Source organism: Amia ocellicauda, chromosome 12, assembly GCF_036373705.1.
Source record: "Amia ocellicauda isolate fAmiCal2 chromosome 12, fAmiCal2.hap1, whole genome shotgun sequence".
Classification (NCBI taxonomy): Eukaryota; Metazoa; Chordata; class Actinopteri; order Amiiformes; family Amiidae; genus Amia; species Amia ocellicauda.
Window position 1 is genome coordinate 21,692,094 of NC_089861.1, and position 15,009 is coordinate 21,707,102.

General features: G+C 43.0%; 1 protein-coding gene across 1 annotated transcript in view; it reads right to left on the reverse strand.

Annotated features, from left to right (window-relative positions):
• Positions 1–6,780: 6,780 nt before the first annotated feature.
• nrxn2b (neurexin 2b) overlaps positions 6,781–15,009 on the reverse strand; it is a 496,668-nt gene continuing 488,439 nt past the window's right edge. Inside the window, exon 19 of the mRNA XM_066718736.1 lies at positions 6,781–8,011. Within this exon, the coding sequence (XP_066574833.1) occupies positions 7,107–8,011 (905 nt within the window). The 3' untranslated portion in view covers positions 6,781–7,106. The remainder of the gene's footprint in view (positions 8,012–15,009) is intronic.

Genomic DNA, 15,009 nt, shown 5'->3' on the forward strand with positions numbered 1-15,009 from the left:
ATCGGATCTCTTGTTTTTCCCACACTCTTCCTCACCTTCTGCTGACCTCCCCATCTCGATCCCCTTGGAATCCACCACACTCTCTCCTTCTTCTTCCACTAAAAATCTAGGAGTCACCCTCGATCCTGCGCTCTCCTACACCCAGCACATCACCACGCTGACACGCACCTGTAGATTCTTCCTGAGCAACATACGTATCGTGCCATAGGTTGGCTCTGAGCCATCGAGTTGACAAAGAATATAGATGCTGCACGAAAAGTCGAAGTACACTCAATGCAAGTAACTTAAGTCAACCCTACTGACTGGAAGTAGACCCCACAGCAGAGTTAACCAGGGCATCATCGTGTCTGTGTGCTTGCTCGTCACGTCGGTAAGGTCCGACTGTGTGCAGCTCTCTGCAAAGCTCCCCAAGAACTATACTTATGTCTTGTGTACAAAATTCATAGGGCCAGAGCACAAGAGCAGGGGTTACCACCTGCCCCAGAGCAGCTACACCCTACTCGATCACAGCCCTGCTCCTGCTCCCCTGCCCTCAGTCAAAGCCTCATATGCAGGGTTCCTAGCAACAGCTGAATGTTTTAATTTAGCAGAGAATTGCTTTATTTATATCTATGCTGATTAATGTATTTTGCATGTTTAGCTTCCCACCGAGTGTAATTTCTGCATAGTAGGCAACATCGTCCTCTTGTGATCAGTGCTTAAATGTACTTTAAGAAACTAATAACCTTGGGGTTCTTTTCTGTATTCGACACCAACATCTGAATTAAAATATGTCTGGAAAGCTGCAGCTCTACTTCAATGAGTTCCAGAACCTCCTATGCAGTGAATGTCTCTTTGCTCCTAAATCAATTAGGAAGCAGAATTCCATTTCCGGAAACATCATGGAAGATAATGGTTCCTTGAAAGGTCCAGCAACACCACCAAGGTCTCCTCCAAGTATCTGCAGAGTTCTCAGTTCTGCCAGTCTCCCCCCGGTCTAAGTATGGTCTAAATACCAAGAGTGGGAATTGAGCCGCATTGGCCAGGGTGAACAGGCTTTCACATCAAATCGACCTTAGGGGTACCTGCTTTCATATCCCAATCCGTCCATTGAAAAGAAAATATCTGTGCTTCACCTGTCGAGACAACTTTTGTATTCCGCTCTTTGGCCTCTCAGGTCGGAGATTACATGATGAAGTTAGGACTCGAACGGTAGGGCAAATGCACCCCAAGTCTCAGTCCACTTAGTGTTTCTTAGGATCAAACTGAATGTAAACATGCTAGCTTGCTTGCAAACCACTTGTAAAAAATAGAAATCACCCATGCTCTCATCCCATCTCAAGTTCTTCAGATGCTGGGAGTGATGGCAGCCACCTTGAAAACCCATCCTGTCCCTGGGGCTGCTGCAAATCCCTTACAGACTAAGGTCAACGCCGCCCTATTCCATGAGTCTCTGAAAGATTACATTGGAATTGTTGCTACAGATTAACTACACTACTGATATATCTCAGCATGGGGGGCGATCTGGAATGAGAGAAGTCTTCAGGGCCTGTGTCATCAGGTTAACATAAATGACAAATAACTCGTGGCAATAACCCTCATACTCTCACATGTCAGGCACCATTAAATGCACATTCATGTGTGTTCCTCTCACTGTCCCTTGCGGTTTGTGTGAGGATACCAGGGGATCCTCCAATCACGCATCAAGGTTCAGCATAACCCATTTCCCCACTGGCACCGACAAGAGTAAACTGCTGATCAGAACTTGGTAAATAAAAAGAAAATCAGAAGTGGGATGCCTGGCTTTGGAACATTACTGTCCTGTAGTCGGGACCTACATTTTGGTAGTGCCAGGTGTCTGGACTAATAATTCATCCCCCCCGAGGGTTGATCATTTTCAAAATGGAGATGTTTATTTAATTTGTTTGTGGATGGGTCAGTAAATGGGAGTTAAGAAACCACTAAATTGCATAGCTCCCTGTTTTATTGAGCTTTTAATTTATGGCCCTTATTTGTGCATCTCAATTGTGTATTTTCACCACAAACTGCCAGGTTGCGTCATCCCTTGTGCAGGCCGAACCTAGTCATGGTTCTCTGACCATTAACGAGCCTGACAGCTAAATCATGTCCTGCATTTTTATTGTGAACTCTGCTTTACAGTATTGTACCAAACAGACAGATTTGTCATTATAATACTGTTGTACTACACCAACATGGTACCTACCTACGGCATTATTCGCTTTAAAGCAATCCTGAAATTTAAGGCTATCCCTCACCTGCATCTACTCTACTGTAGGCTTAACCTGAAGAGATACATTCCTAACAGTAATGGAAGTCGAAGAGTTTACCTGGGACCTGAATCCTAAACCTTATTAATGAATTCCAGCACAGAAGGCTGGCTCAATTCGTCCACATCTTCCAACAACCTCTGTGTCACGTCAAAACCATCCCTCCTATGGTCTGTAAACCTCTGCTCTGTTCATTTTAAGGGTGTATTGTAATGTTTCTATAAAGAGTTTGTGTTGGTCTCCAGACCATATTGAAATAAGCAGAGCAGCAGTGAGGGGCAGTGATTAGGACTCAGGTCTCATCACTGGGGGGTTTGGGTTCAAAATCCAGCTGTGATTCTGCTGTTGCACCCTTGAATATGTCTCCAGCTGTATAGTTGTCACCCATGTAAGCTGTTTTGGATAAATGTATTGTAATAAATGCATAGCTATGCGTAACAATCACCTAGTTGAAAGAAAATACTTACCCTGTGAAAGACCCTGAATGAAACTATTGTTTTTAACTGCAGGATGTTTCTGTAAAAGAATAGCACTTACCTCAACAGCAAGCCCGTTTTTTCCTCTGCAGCTCTTCCATGGCATTGTTGAACTTCTCTTCCCCTCTCAGCGGTACAGGGTTGCAGTCGCAGTGTGGGCTGTTAAACCACATACCAACTGCCTACAAACCCCTGTGCCGATAAAGCATTCAAACCCACCATTAGAACAGTTTTCTCTTTATGTGTGTAGGGTTGATGATCAAACACACTAACACTCACACCTCCTGTGCACTTAAATATAATTTGGTTCCTTGCCAATTCCTTGTTATATCTACAGCTGCAGCTGCAATCAAAAGTTGGTGAACACTGATTCGGCCTAGAGATCAAAACTGTAAAGACTCTAGTATATCGATCCGCCTTCAAACTTTGGTCTGCCGGCCATGCGAACTAAGATCACCGGATTACACGGGTGACAGGACGAGTTTCCACCAGGTCGAATCAGTGTTCAAACACATTCTGAAAAGAAGAGAACATATCTCTGATGAATCCCTTTAATGAACGATATGTATAAATCTAAAGGAATTTGTTTCAGATGGAGGTTGTGAATACACACTTTCCCCCACAGCAGGTCTATTCCATGTTCCTCTTGTGTGGGGCTTTCTGACGAACAGCCAGGGCAGTGTGTTGAAGCAGTTTATGGTGATATTGTTTCTGTCAGATCAGTCTCCTGTGCACAATGCATCAGAGCTTCAGTATGGGGTTCTCCGGTCCAATGGCACAACGGGTGTTATTGGATAGACAGTCACAGACAAATCTTGAGGTGATATGGGGTTTCTTTCACTGGAATGGACTATACTGCTTGAGAGTCATGGCAATGGCTGTCGGCAGTTAGCAGGACTGGTATGAACACGAGCGTGGTGGAAACAGGTCCAACTGTACAACTCTTGCCAGTGCTTTTCAGGGGGCCCAATTATTTGCTCCCTCTCTACTTGTGTCCACCTCACATTTGAAAATGTTTTTCTTTTGTTTGTTGTTTTTGTATTTGAAGCCTTTTTTAAATTCAGAGTTGAGGCTGCTCACCCTAAAGAGAATCTCACTCTGTGTTATGTTCCTGCCCTCAGTTAGACTGTGTTGCTACAGTTGCATATTGGATTGCATTGCTCTTACAGTGTTATGTGTCTTGAAACATGAATAGCTGGTGACAGCTGGTAAGAAGTTAACTATATATTTCTAGACAGAAAGAAATGTCATTCCAGGGCAAAGTGCGAAAAGGCGTATATTAGTGTTGCACATCCTTCAGTAGACTATACAGAGAGTTTCGAGGGGTGTAATATTATGATTTGCTCCCCCACTGGTGCTTAGAAGGCTGTGAGACATTACCTCCAACAGGGCATCTCAATCAGATGGGACACCTGCAGCTCTGAGGCCCCTGAGGACCAGATTGTATTTTAATAGTTTTTCACTCCAACTCAGTCTCTTAATGAATTGAACTGATTATAAACTTGAAACAAGAATTGTAAAGCAGAATGTGATAAGAATAAAGCAGAACACATACAGGAGCAGAGCGTACAAGAAAAATGAGCTGGACTTGAATTTCCTTCTTCTGGAACCCCCCCTTTACACATTAAAATAACACACAACGCTTAGTGTAAGAAGTATATAACCAATTGTATTTTCCCTCTGTTAATGTACACATATTTAGATTCATCTCACTGGTAACACTTTACAATAACATTTAAGAAGAACAGGAAGATACTGGGAGTAGCCTTATGTGTGCACTGTTTGTCCAAAAAAATAAAAAACTCAAACAGAAAACCAGATCGAAAAGAAAATCAACAACAACAAATAAACAGATCATGAAGAACTCCGGTGAATTAAACAGAACAAGTTGGTCGAAATGGAGAAATCAACTGAAGGATAACAGCTACCCTCCTGAAAAATGAGGTCAGCTTTTTGATACAAAATAAAGTAACTGGTCACAAAATGTAAACCTCCCCCCGGCCCCCTCCCGCTCCCGCCCCACTCCCGCCCCACTCCCGCCCCCCCACTCCCTTTACTGTGTGGCTCAATGGTTGTACAATCAGTCATGTCCCAACGATGCTGGAAATAAAACAAAATCTGGCAGGTAAACTGGGAATAAAATGGAAGCAGAGTTTGAATGAAACCAAGAGCTGTGCTGTGAATCCTCTTTATAGACAAGAGAAAAACACACTGAATATATGTTTTTAAACGCAAATCACATTGCTCAGTTAGGAAAAAGAGCATACAAATTTGCCGTTTACCAGACTTTTTTTTTCTTGCTTTTTCTTTTTTTTTTTAAACAGGAATGATAATAGGGAAAACACATTATCCGCCGTAATGGGATGAGAGATTCAAATATTTAGACATTTCACAAACTTTTTTTTTTTTTTTAAGATTTTTTTTTTCTTTTCTTTTCATGTTAACAGTTTCTTTTAAATGGATTCAAGAAAATTGGAATACTAAGAGTTCAGTTTGATCTCTGAGGAACCATTTGTTTTTATGTATTTGAGTTTCCCTCTCATTTTGTATCTCTTCAAAAGTTTATTTCGACCCGCGGTTCCGTTCCTCCGTCAGATTTGTTCCGTCTCAACTGATGAAAACGAACCAAAAAGGAAAAATCACAAAAAGGGGGTTGGGGGGGTTTGCCTTCCCTGTGAAGGATGAGCAACTTTCCCCTCAAAGTTGTTTGAAAGATGTCAACTCTCCACAGATGTGTCCTTTGACAAACAAGAAAACAACCTTAACAAAAAACATTTTTTTTCCTCCTTTCTGTTGACAGAGAAATGGCAGCATCTTCCATCGATACCTTGTTCGCCGGGAGAAACGTCTTTTAATACAGAACCTGTCGATTTAGGGAATTGTGTTTTTCCTCCTTGATAGTTCCCAGTAAATTAGTATGTTTGTACATACGCACTTTGTTGTTATTATTATTATAATTGTATTTTTCTTTCTGTAAGATTCCAGGTAGTCCATAGATTTCTGAAAGTTCTATACATATATATATATATATTATATATACTGAAGTCTTTGTCATTGTTAGGTTGGCTTTTGTGTTACGGTTTAGTACTGTATACCATGTATCCATTTCCCATCGGACTGGCTGGTCAGCTACACAGCCTCCCAGCAGCGCAAAGAAAAGACAAATTCTGGGGGAAACGGACACTCAAGTGTTTTGGCCGCAGTGACAGTGGCGTTGGAGCATTTTGTTCACCTTCTCATGTTGTTGAATGTATATCTTTTGAAATTGATTAATTGTAATTTTTTTTTTTTTTTCTTGTACTCAGACAGCGTTTTTCTTTTGAACATGAATACTACATGCTTCAAACACAGCAGAATAATGTTGGTTTAGCACCTTGGTTAGACAAGGAGAGAAAAGAGAGAGTCAGAGAGAGAGTGAGAGAGAGAGCAATCGAGTAGGAAGGCAGGATAGAGAGAGAGAGCGAGATGTCAAAAAAAAAATCCCCAAGAAAGAAGAAAACAAAAGTGGGGATGATCCAATATTTGTTTTATTTACATATTAATGTCTTAGCTAATGATTTTAAGTAAGTTTTTCATACAAGACGTGCCTCTTGCAGACTTGGACAAGGCATTTTGTCTCTTTCTTTTACTAACTGTTGTGCCAGCAGTCTCCTCACTTTACCGCATCAACTAGCCTCTGATAAGTGTGACAGCAGTTGGCACAGAGAGCAAAGCAATGTATTTTGCTTTATCTCAAAAGCGTTATTTGACATGACTCTCTTCATTAAAAGAGTCTTCTTTAAACAGACAATGCTTCCAAGTATGTCTTTTTTTTAATGTATGCATTGTTATTTTTTACTTTTATCTAGGATAAACCAGATGAGGCCATCCTTACAGGGGAAAAGACGGGGAACAAAAGGGTGATAGAATCTGATGGGGTGAAGACAAAGACCGACATTTTGAAGGGAGAGGGTTGAGAGAGAATTGCCACATGAGGAAAAAGCAGAAGTTTCCTCCCTATTAATCTTCCCTCTGCAGTTGGGCAGGGGTGGGGGGGGGGGCATCTGTGTCTCACTCTCGACTGGAGAGGAAAGAGCCAATCAGACGCGGAGTTTGGAAAAGCAAGGCACAGTAAACAAAATCATAATTTAATACAAAAAATTAGCATCAAGACAGAAATGGGGCTGAAGAAGGGAAAAACAAAAACAACACAGAGCGATGTCAGAAAGATCTGGAAAATGTGCAGCCGGGAAATTCGGCTCTGTGGGGCGGAGGAGGTGGGAGGGGGGAATAGGATTTCCCTTCCAACAAGCGTCCCTCTTTCTCTCTCTCTCTCTCTCTCGCTCTCTCTCACTCCCTCTCTCTCACTCCCTCTCTCGCAGGCTCAGACGTAGTACTCCTTGTCTTTGTTCTTCTTGTTCTTGGTGGCTGTCTTGGCCGTGCCTGGCTGCTTCTCCTTGACCACGGCGCCGTTGCTCTGCGTGGCCGAGTTGCTGATGTAGTTCCGGCTCTGGTCCACCTGGTAGGAGCCCTCGTCGCGGTTGCGGTACTTGTACATGGCGTAGAGCAGGATGAGGATACAAAGGGCGGCCGCCGCCACGATGCCCACCACCATCCCCGTGGTGCTGCTGGACTCCCGGATCACCTCCACCGCGCCGGGGGGGCCCCTCTCCCCGGGGCCCGTGGGGTTGGCTGTGGGTAGATTATGGAAATTGGGGGGGTATGTTATACCAGGGTGGTGCTTGTGCCGCCCGCTGTGGTCCAGGTCGAAGGACGTGGGCGCTGGGGGCAACAGGACCTGGTCTCGGGTGTTCATTTTGCCTGCTGGGATGTGCCCGGCCTTGGGGCGGTGGTGCTGGTCAGGGCTGGGGGTGGGAGGGGAGGACGAGGAGGAAGAGGAGGAGGAAGGGGCTCTGGAGTTGGGCTTGGAGAAGAAGTGGCGGTCTCTGGGGCTTTGGACGCTGCCTTCTGCGCCCCCACTGGCGGCCGGTGGGGGGGGCAGCACGGTCCGGTCAGTGACCTGCGGGGAGTTTTTGTAATAATCCTCGTCGTCTGACTCGGTCATCTCCCCTGAGCCGTAGGCCGAGACGTCGACAGGGTCCTCGCAGTCCTCCTGGTCCAGGGGGCAGGGGGGGCGGGCGTTGGGCAGCGTCAGGGACTCTTTGGTGGTCTCGAGCAGGGTCAGGAAGGGGCGGTAGGTGGGGGGAGGGGGGATGACAGGGTAGCGAGTGGCGATGGAGGGGGGGTCTAGAGAGTCCACTGTAATTATGGGCAAGACTAATTCGCCTCCTAGGATACGAAAGAGAGAAGGAAGGAGGGGGGGGGGAGAGAGTGTCAGTAAAGCTTGCAGAGACCCCCCCCGTAGGACAAAATAAAAAAAACAGAAGAACAACACATCCTCAAATCAGAACAGCACTAAAATCTTAGCAGTTAGTTAGTTATATAGTTAGATTTCTTTTGTTAGTTAGTGGCTAGTGTTCTATTTATAGATTTGTATAATCTGACTACCCTCCACTCATCTGATATATATATATACGTATATAGCTCTCAGTATAGAAAGTAAAAAAGGAAACAGATTCAGAGTCAAACCTGCGCTGCGCTCACTCCCTCACTCAACCTACGTAGTTAACATTAACAGAAGTACATCATTACCGTACTTGCCAAGAAAAGGCTTAAAGGAAAAAAAAAAAGGTAAACAACAGTTCTAGCGCTAAAACAACTTTCTCTCTCTCTCTCTCTGCCTGTCCTCTCAACTACTCTCAGCTATCAATCTTTTATATATTTCTCTCTCTCTCTCTTTTTTGTTTCTTTTTTTTGTTTAAACAAGATAGCAAACCACGGAGTTCAAGGGTCACTTACATCAACAAATTGGCCGCATGATTTTAGCATGAAAAAAAAAATTACAAAAAGAAAGCTGTGTAAGATTGTTCTCGGATAGTAAAAAACAACTTTTTTCCCCCTTTCATTTATTTATTTTTAAATGATTATTTCTTTTATATCTATATATCTATATATATATATATATATATATATATATATATATATATATATATTGCTCCCTGTCTTTGTGTATCTGTTTTTGTATAGTAAGTTTAAACATTTTGCCCCAGTTTCACAGAAGGGGCTGCATTGACAGATTGTTCTAACAGCTGATTTTCTAATTAGGTCAGTTGTGGTTCATTCAGTAACTTTCAGTTAGTAATAATTTCAGAATAAGTAAGTAATTGGAGGTAGGGGATTGCAGATTTCCGCATTTTTTACCCCTCCCACCCCACTACCCACTGTCCCAAAACATTGTCACTTCTTATTCAAACATAAATAATGATAAACTATCTATATTTAACTTCCCTCCTTTCATCTCTTACCCCCACAAGCCTCCTCTCTAAAGAAACGTTATCAAACACTGTCTCGCTCCAACAACCTTCCCCATCCTATTGAACATCTAGGGTTTGACATATTCCTCTATTTGCTATTTCCACCTCAGGTTTTATTTTCTTAACAACTGTTCAGTTTCTTGTCTCCACTATCAGATGTCACATTTCATTTTCATTTTCAGTGAAAGTGGAAGCCATGACAATCAAAGAAACAAAATGAAACAAAAATAAACGTTAGCATCTGTCCTAGAGAAGATCAAAACCAACATAAAAACAACAAACTGAACATCTGTATGCTGTTCCCACACTGCAGCAGTTTAAGAAAAGCCGTATCCTTCCTAAACAGTTTTTCTTGTGAGTAAGAAAAGAAAAAAAGATGCAGATTGTTTTCTTATTAGGTCTGTGCTCTATTTTCTCCTAATTAAGGAGGAAATCATTTCCAAACGAATGCAAACGAGGCTCCCTATACAGTCCTGAACAACGCATGCTATTAAACACTCCCGCGCTCGCCAAGAATGTCTCTTCTGAGAGACATCTGCGGTAAAATCATTACATTTGAACAGTTTGTCTGTTTTTGTAGCCTTTATTTATTGATTGATTGATTGATTTTATTTGTTTGTTTATGTATTTTATTTATTTTAGGTGGGTGTTGAGTAGTGAAGGGGGACAAAAAGGAGGAAATCTGCAGAAATCTCCAAAAATAGATCTAGGACAAATTTGACATCAGGTAAAAGACAGTAGACTGGGTTCACTGTTAGGCAAGAGACAGCATATTTCACTCACACGGCTCATGACAGGCAGACAGGCTGGGGCCGGGGGGGGCGTTGCAAGGTTCTGGACAGACAGACAGACGGACAGAGACAGTCTGTCCAGGGACCCATATGTACGTTGGCACGATGGGGACTGAATCTAAACTGCACGTTTACCGCTTTATTAGTGCAATGGCTTAGATTAAACTCAAAGTTCATTGGTTGACAGCTTCAGTGAGTGTATGCAGCTGTTTGGCGTCGGGTCCTTGTGTACAACTGTTTATGTGATGCTGTCTTTGTGCGTGCCTTCTCTTGGCCATTCTTCGCAGCGTGTTAGAAAGCAAGGACAAGGACAGGATTATGCACATTGTCTGAATTATGTCATTTTGAGAAAACAGAATAAAAAAAAAACATACAGTGCAGAATGATTTGCACCATGAAGTGATTTATTGGGTATCTGGTGTTAGTGAGAAATAACGATGACCGCCATCGGCAAAGCGACCTCAGATCGTCCAACGATCTCGTCCTCATAGCAACAACTCAAGATACCAGAGTGCCCCTTCCTTGGGCCAAATAATGTACCAAATCAGTCCGAGATTAAGAATTCTCCATCTGAATATTGAGGGGCTTTCCCAGACCGACTCATAACATTGACATCCTGACACTGCAACCAACCAACCAACAGGGCTACTCATTACTATATCCATAAACACCCTTACAACTAGCCACTATCACCTGAAATGTGCTCTGGCTATATATACAGAAGTCAAAGTCTCCTCCCAACTTCGACGTCAGCTACATCACCTCCAGCATGGCAGGGGAGCTCTTCCTCACTAATGTGTATAAAGTTCCTACCTCAAAATAGTGAAAGCCAGCAATCCCAAGTGCACCCATCCCAGCTATGTACATTGGCAATTTCAACAGTCATTACACTGTGTGGGATTATGGGAAAAATAAAGTCAAAGGTCAAAGTCAAAGTCAAAGACCTCACAGATTGGATGTCTGCAGACAAAAATACAATCTCTCTTGGATCCCAAAAAGCACACAACTTCCCACTCTGTTTGCTGGCACCGACACTATAAACCAGACCTCTCTATCGCGTCCTGTGACGAAAGCGGGAGCATGCTACACACAATCCACAAAAAAAAGTACTCTCCGACTTCCCCAACAGCATACGCCAAATCCCACAGGGAAACTTGGCCAAAGCCACCTGGGACTGCTGTGACCCAGACTCAGCCTGACGTCGGCGATGGATTGAGTGTCAAAGACACACTCTAATTGGCATGTCTGGGCGCTCCTACAATGTCTCAGAGCTGCAGATGTGATGTGATCGCAGACTACAAACGTCCAGCCTAATTTCTCGGCCGGGCTGCCTTCTTACGTGAGTGTGTGTGTCTGCAAATGTCTCATGACTGTCCATTCTGTGGATTGCTCAAGCTTTGGATGAGATGTTAAGTGAGGAGCCTGCTCCTGACACAAAACATCAAAGTGACGGCCAAAGTCAGAAAGAAAAGACAAGAAATTATTAAATATTATACTATAGATAATAAAATGGCAATAACTGAAAATGAGTTCAATTAGAAGGACTAGCAAAGCAAGAAGTCTGTCAGAACCGAGCAATGATTTGAACCCAGTGTCAAGAAAGAGAGAGGTCATTGTGTAACAGTGTGGGGGTGTGTTTGGGTGTGGAAGAGAGGGTTGAATAGGGATTGATTTCAGTTTTTGAATTGTTTTCAACTGCTTGCCCAGTCTGTACTGTCAGTCATCACATGTGTGAGATGAAGCTGTCTCTTTGTGGAGGCTAAGATTTGTTTTGGCAGTTTGTCTGGTCTCAGTGTTGATAAGGCGATTTAAGTAGACTTGTAGTGAAGGGGGTGGCTTTGGGGAAAGGGGACAGGGCCTGTCATGGGGGATGGACGTGGAGGACTGGAGGACTATTGGGACACCAGTTTGTGGCTGCTGGGGTGAATTTCACAGCACGATCCCCCACACAGCCACAACCCAACCCTTTGCCAGCTTTCACTACACAGATATTTATATATATATATATATATATATATATATATATATATATATATAGGAAAAAAAAACTGCTTTGGACCTGTTTAAAGAAAACTCTCTAAGAGCAGCTTTATCATTTGGATTTGTGTCATCCAAAAAAAAAAAAAAATCAAACAAAAAAGAAATAAAAGAAACATTTGGCACAAGCAGATCAAGGAGTACAATGTCTTGCAATGCATGTGTTAGAAGTGAAGCATTTGCTATTGAATCTCTAACGAAGTCATGTTAATTATGAGGAAGAAAACAGATAGTTGTGGTTCTTTATTGTAAAGAGATAAAAAAGATGCAAAGGAGCATTAAACACCTCCCCCATAGTAGGGCAGCCACGTTTCTTCACATCTGCGTGAGGAACGAAAGGAGCAGAAATCTCTGTGCGCGTCTGAGAGAGGGACTGTAACCGTCTGCCAGAGCTGGCATAGCATTAGGCAGCAGTGGCTTGGATGGAGGATGATAAAACAAATGCAAAGAAATAGGCTGCTCTGAGAAACTTTCCACAGAGAGGCAATTGTGTGAGAGTCCTGGGCGAAGACCAACGCTAAGATCAGAACTCGGATATTCAGTTAGTGGAGATATCATTGATATAAAAGTACAGTTTTGCAAATGATCTTTCTTAAACTACTCAAACTGGTGAATCACTGAGCTAATTGGTGTGGGTGATTGCTGTATGTGTCTGTATGGGAGGCAGAGTCTAGCAGGCCTTCTGTTTATCTGTGAACTAACATGAATCGGGAGATAAAACTCAGGTGAGGTGGGGTCTAAGACATTCACACTCCTACAGGTTTATTTACAACCTCCCCTACTAACTCCTAACCTCCTAACAGTCAATTCACTGAGCACTGCCACCTCAGATATCCCGGGAGAGTGAAATGAAAAGCCACAGCTGCCCGCCACGCAGACGTCACAGTTCCTCAAACTGGCAAACCCCGTCCCTCAGACACAGCACAGAGACACCTGCTTGGGATGTCCGGGACAAGTCACAGTAAAAACAGTATTAGGACATCACTGCAGAACCAGACGTGTGTGTGCATTTTTCCCTGGGAGGAGGTGTGCAACGTGGGGACATTGGCCAAATCTTTTGGGCCTCTTCTGTAGCACAGCAGCGATTGACCAAACTGGGACCACATTGTGTTTTCCGTGCAAAGCGTAGGGTGATAGCAAACACTGTCCTGGGAACAGCCACGCGCCCGCTCCCCTTCCGACCCTGTGTCTCCCTTGGGTGCCCTGGTTGCTCCGCTGCTTTCACCAGTTTCGATCACAAACGTCACACCCCAATTCTCTACAGCTGTGAGGTGACTGACTCGTCAGTGCAACCGTCAGTTTTGAATTCAGTTTATGACATGTTGCAGTTTTTATTTATTTTTATGTTATTGGGACTTTCTGCAACCCTTCTGGGTGAGACAGTAAGCTGTCAGTGTGTTATCATAACTCTCATAAACATGCTTACTGCTCTGACTCATTAGTAAATCCGGTACCAGCTGTGGAAAATCGGGCACTCAGACTCTAAGACGTATTGCGTGTGCGTTCGTTTAGCACTGACGATCGCAACAAAGCTGTTGTGATTTCTGTGTTGTGCAGTGTGGTGTGTTATCATGCAAGAGACGCCCAGCACAAAACAGGAGAGCTACTCCTTTAGTCCTACAGGGTTGAATTGTGATGTACAAAAACCTATATAGCAGCCTATAGTCACCACACAATCTTTATTTAGCAATTTGCGCATGCATTCTTGATCAGTCAGTTGATCTTAAATCATTTGACATCTTGCAAGAGCAGGACTGACACTGACTGTAAGGCCTACCTTCAACATCAAAACCATTTGGGCTGTTAATATTGTTTTCTTTTACCTTTAAGGGTTGAGGAGAGCAGCATTCCACTAATTTGGACACCCGCATTTTTATGTTTTTGTTTTATTTTGGTGTATGTGTGTATGTATTGGGCTAGGTGTCTGAGGAGAAGAGTTTAAAATCGGGTTTATGGAGTATAAAGTGCAGGCCCGGTCTGCAGATATATACATTCAGGGTACACAAGCTTTTGTGGGGTAAAATGACCTGAGAGAGAGCGATCCAGAGATGTGCTAATTTCAACAGGTAAGAAGAAGCACGGAGGAGTTGAAGGGGACCCCAGAAAACCTGTCCACTTGGGGACCCCTGATTACACTGATATTGATTATACTAATATTGGTGCTTCACACATACACATGCACTTACAGCCATGGTAGATTTTAAAGACGTCACAAGTTACCTTGCTATTGTCTTGCACTAAATGTTGTGTAGCTCTTATGCCTTATGACAAATAAACCAGATATGGTAACTTAATCATTCTTACTATAAACACTAGAGGACCTGTTTTTATACTATTACATCCATTCAGTGTTATAATGGCGGTTGAGATGTTGTGAAGTTTCTCTTTAACAGCAGGCCTAGAGACGGGTCAGATCCCGCTGACCGTTAGAGCTCAGACACGCGTTTTCAGGACAGAAAGCCAGCGCTCTCTACACAAAGTCACACTTTAACACGACGGAAGAAGGGGTGCATGTTGAAATGCCTGGATGAAAAGCCTTTACTTCATAATTAAACAGGATGTTTTGGCACAAGAGAAAATAGTTGAAATCCAACCAATAAAAGGTAGACTAGTCGTGTGGTAAAATAATCTCAAAATGTCAGTGTTCAAAGGTCAGTATTTTTTATTTTACTCAATATTAGTTGTTTTCTATTTTTCTATCTTTCCTTCATTCTTTAATAATGTGTGCTGTGGGCAAACTGCACACAGAGGACAATATTTAATGAAAACTCGAATTTTCGGAACTAGTTTCGAAAGCGCTCGAAAGAGAGTAATACCGTTGGCATATAATTAGTGAACTAAAAAATACATTTTGAATTTCAGAGATCAGCACCTAATAAACTGATATTCTATGTATCATTTTAATCTTAAAAAATGATGAAGACTCGCTCTCAAGCATCTGCCACCCAGCTGCACCTTCGCTAGATTGTCCTGGAGCTTTCCCAGTCACGTTGTGTGTCACAGCACGGGGTCAGTTCAATACTTTTCAGGAGCGATGCTTTGCAGAGGCACATGAGTCAAGAGCCCATTGCCCTCTGAAATGGCG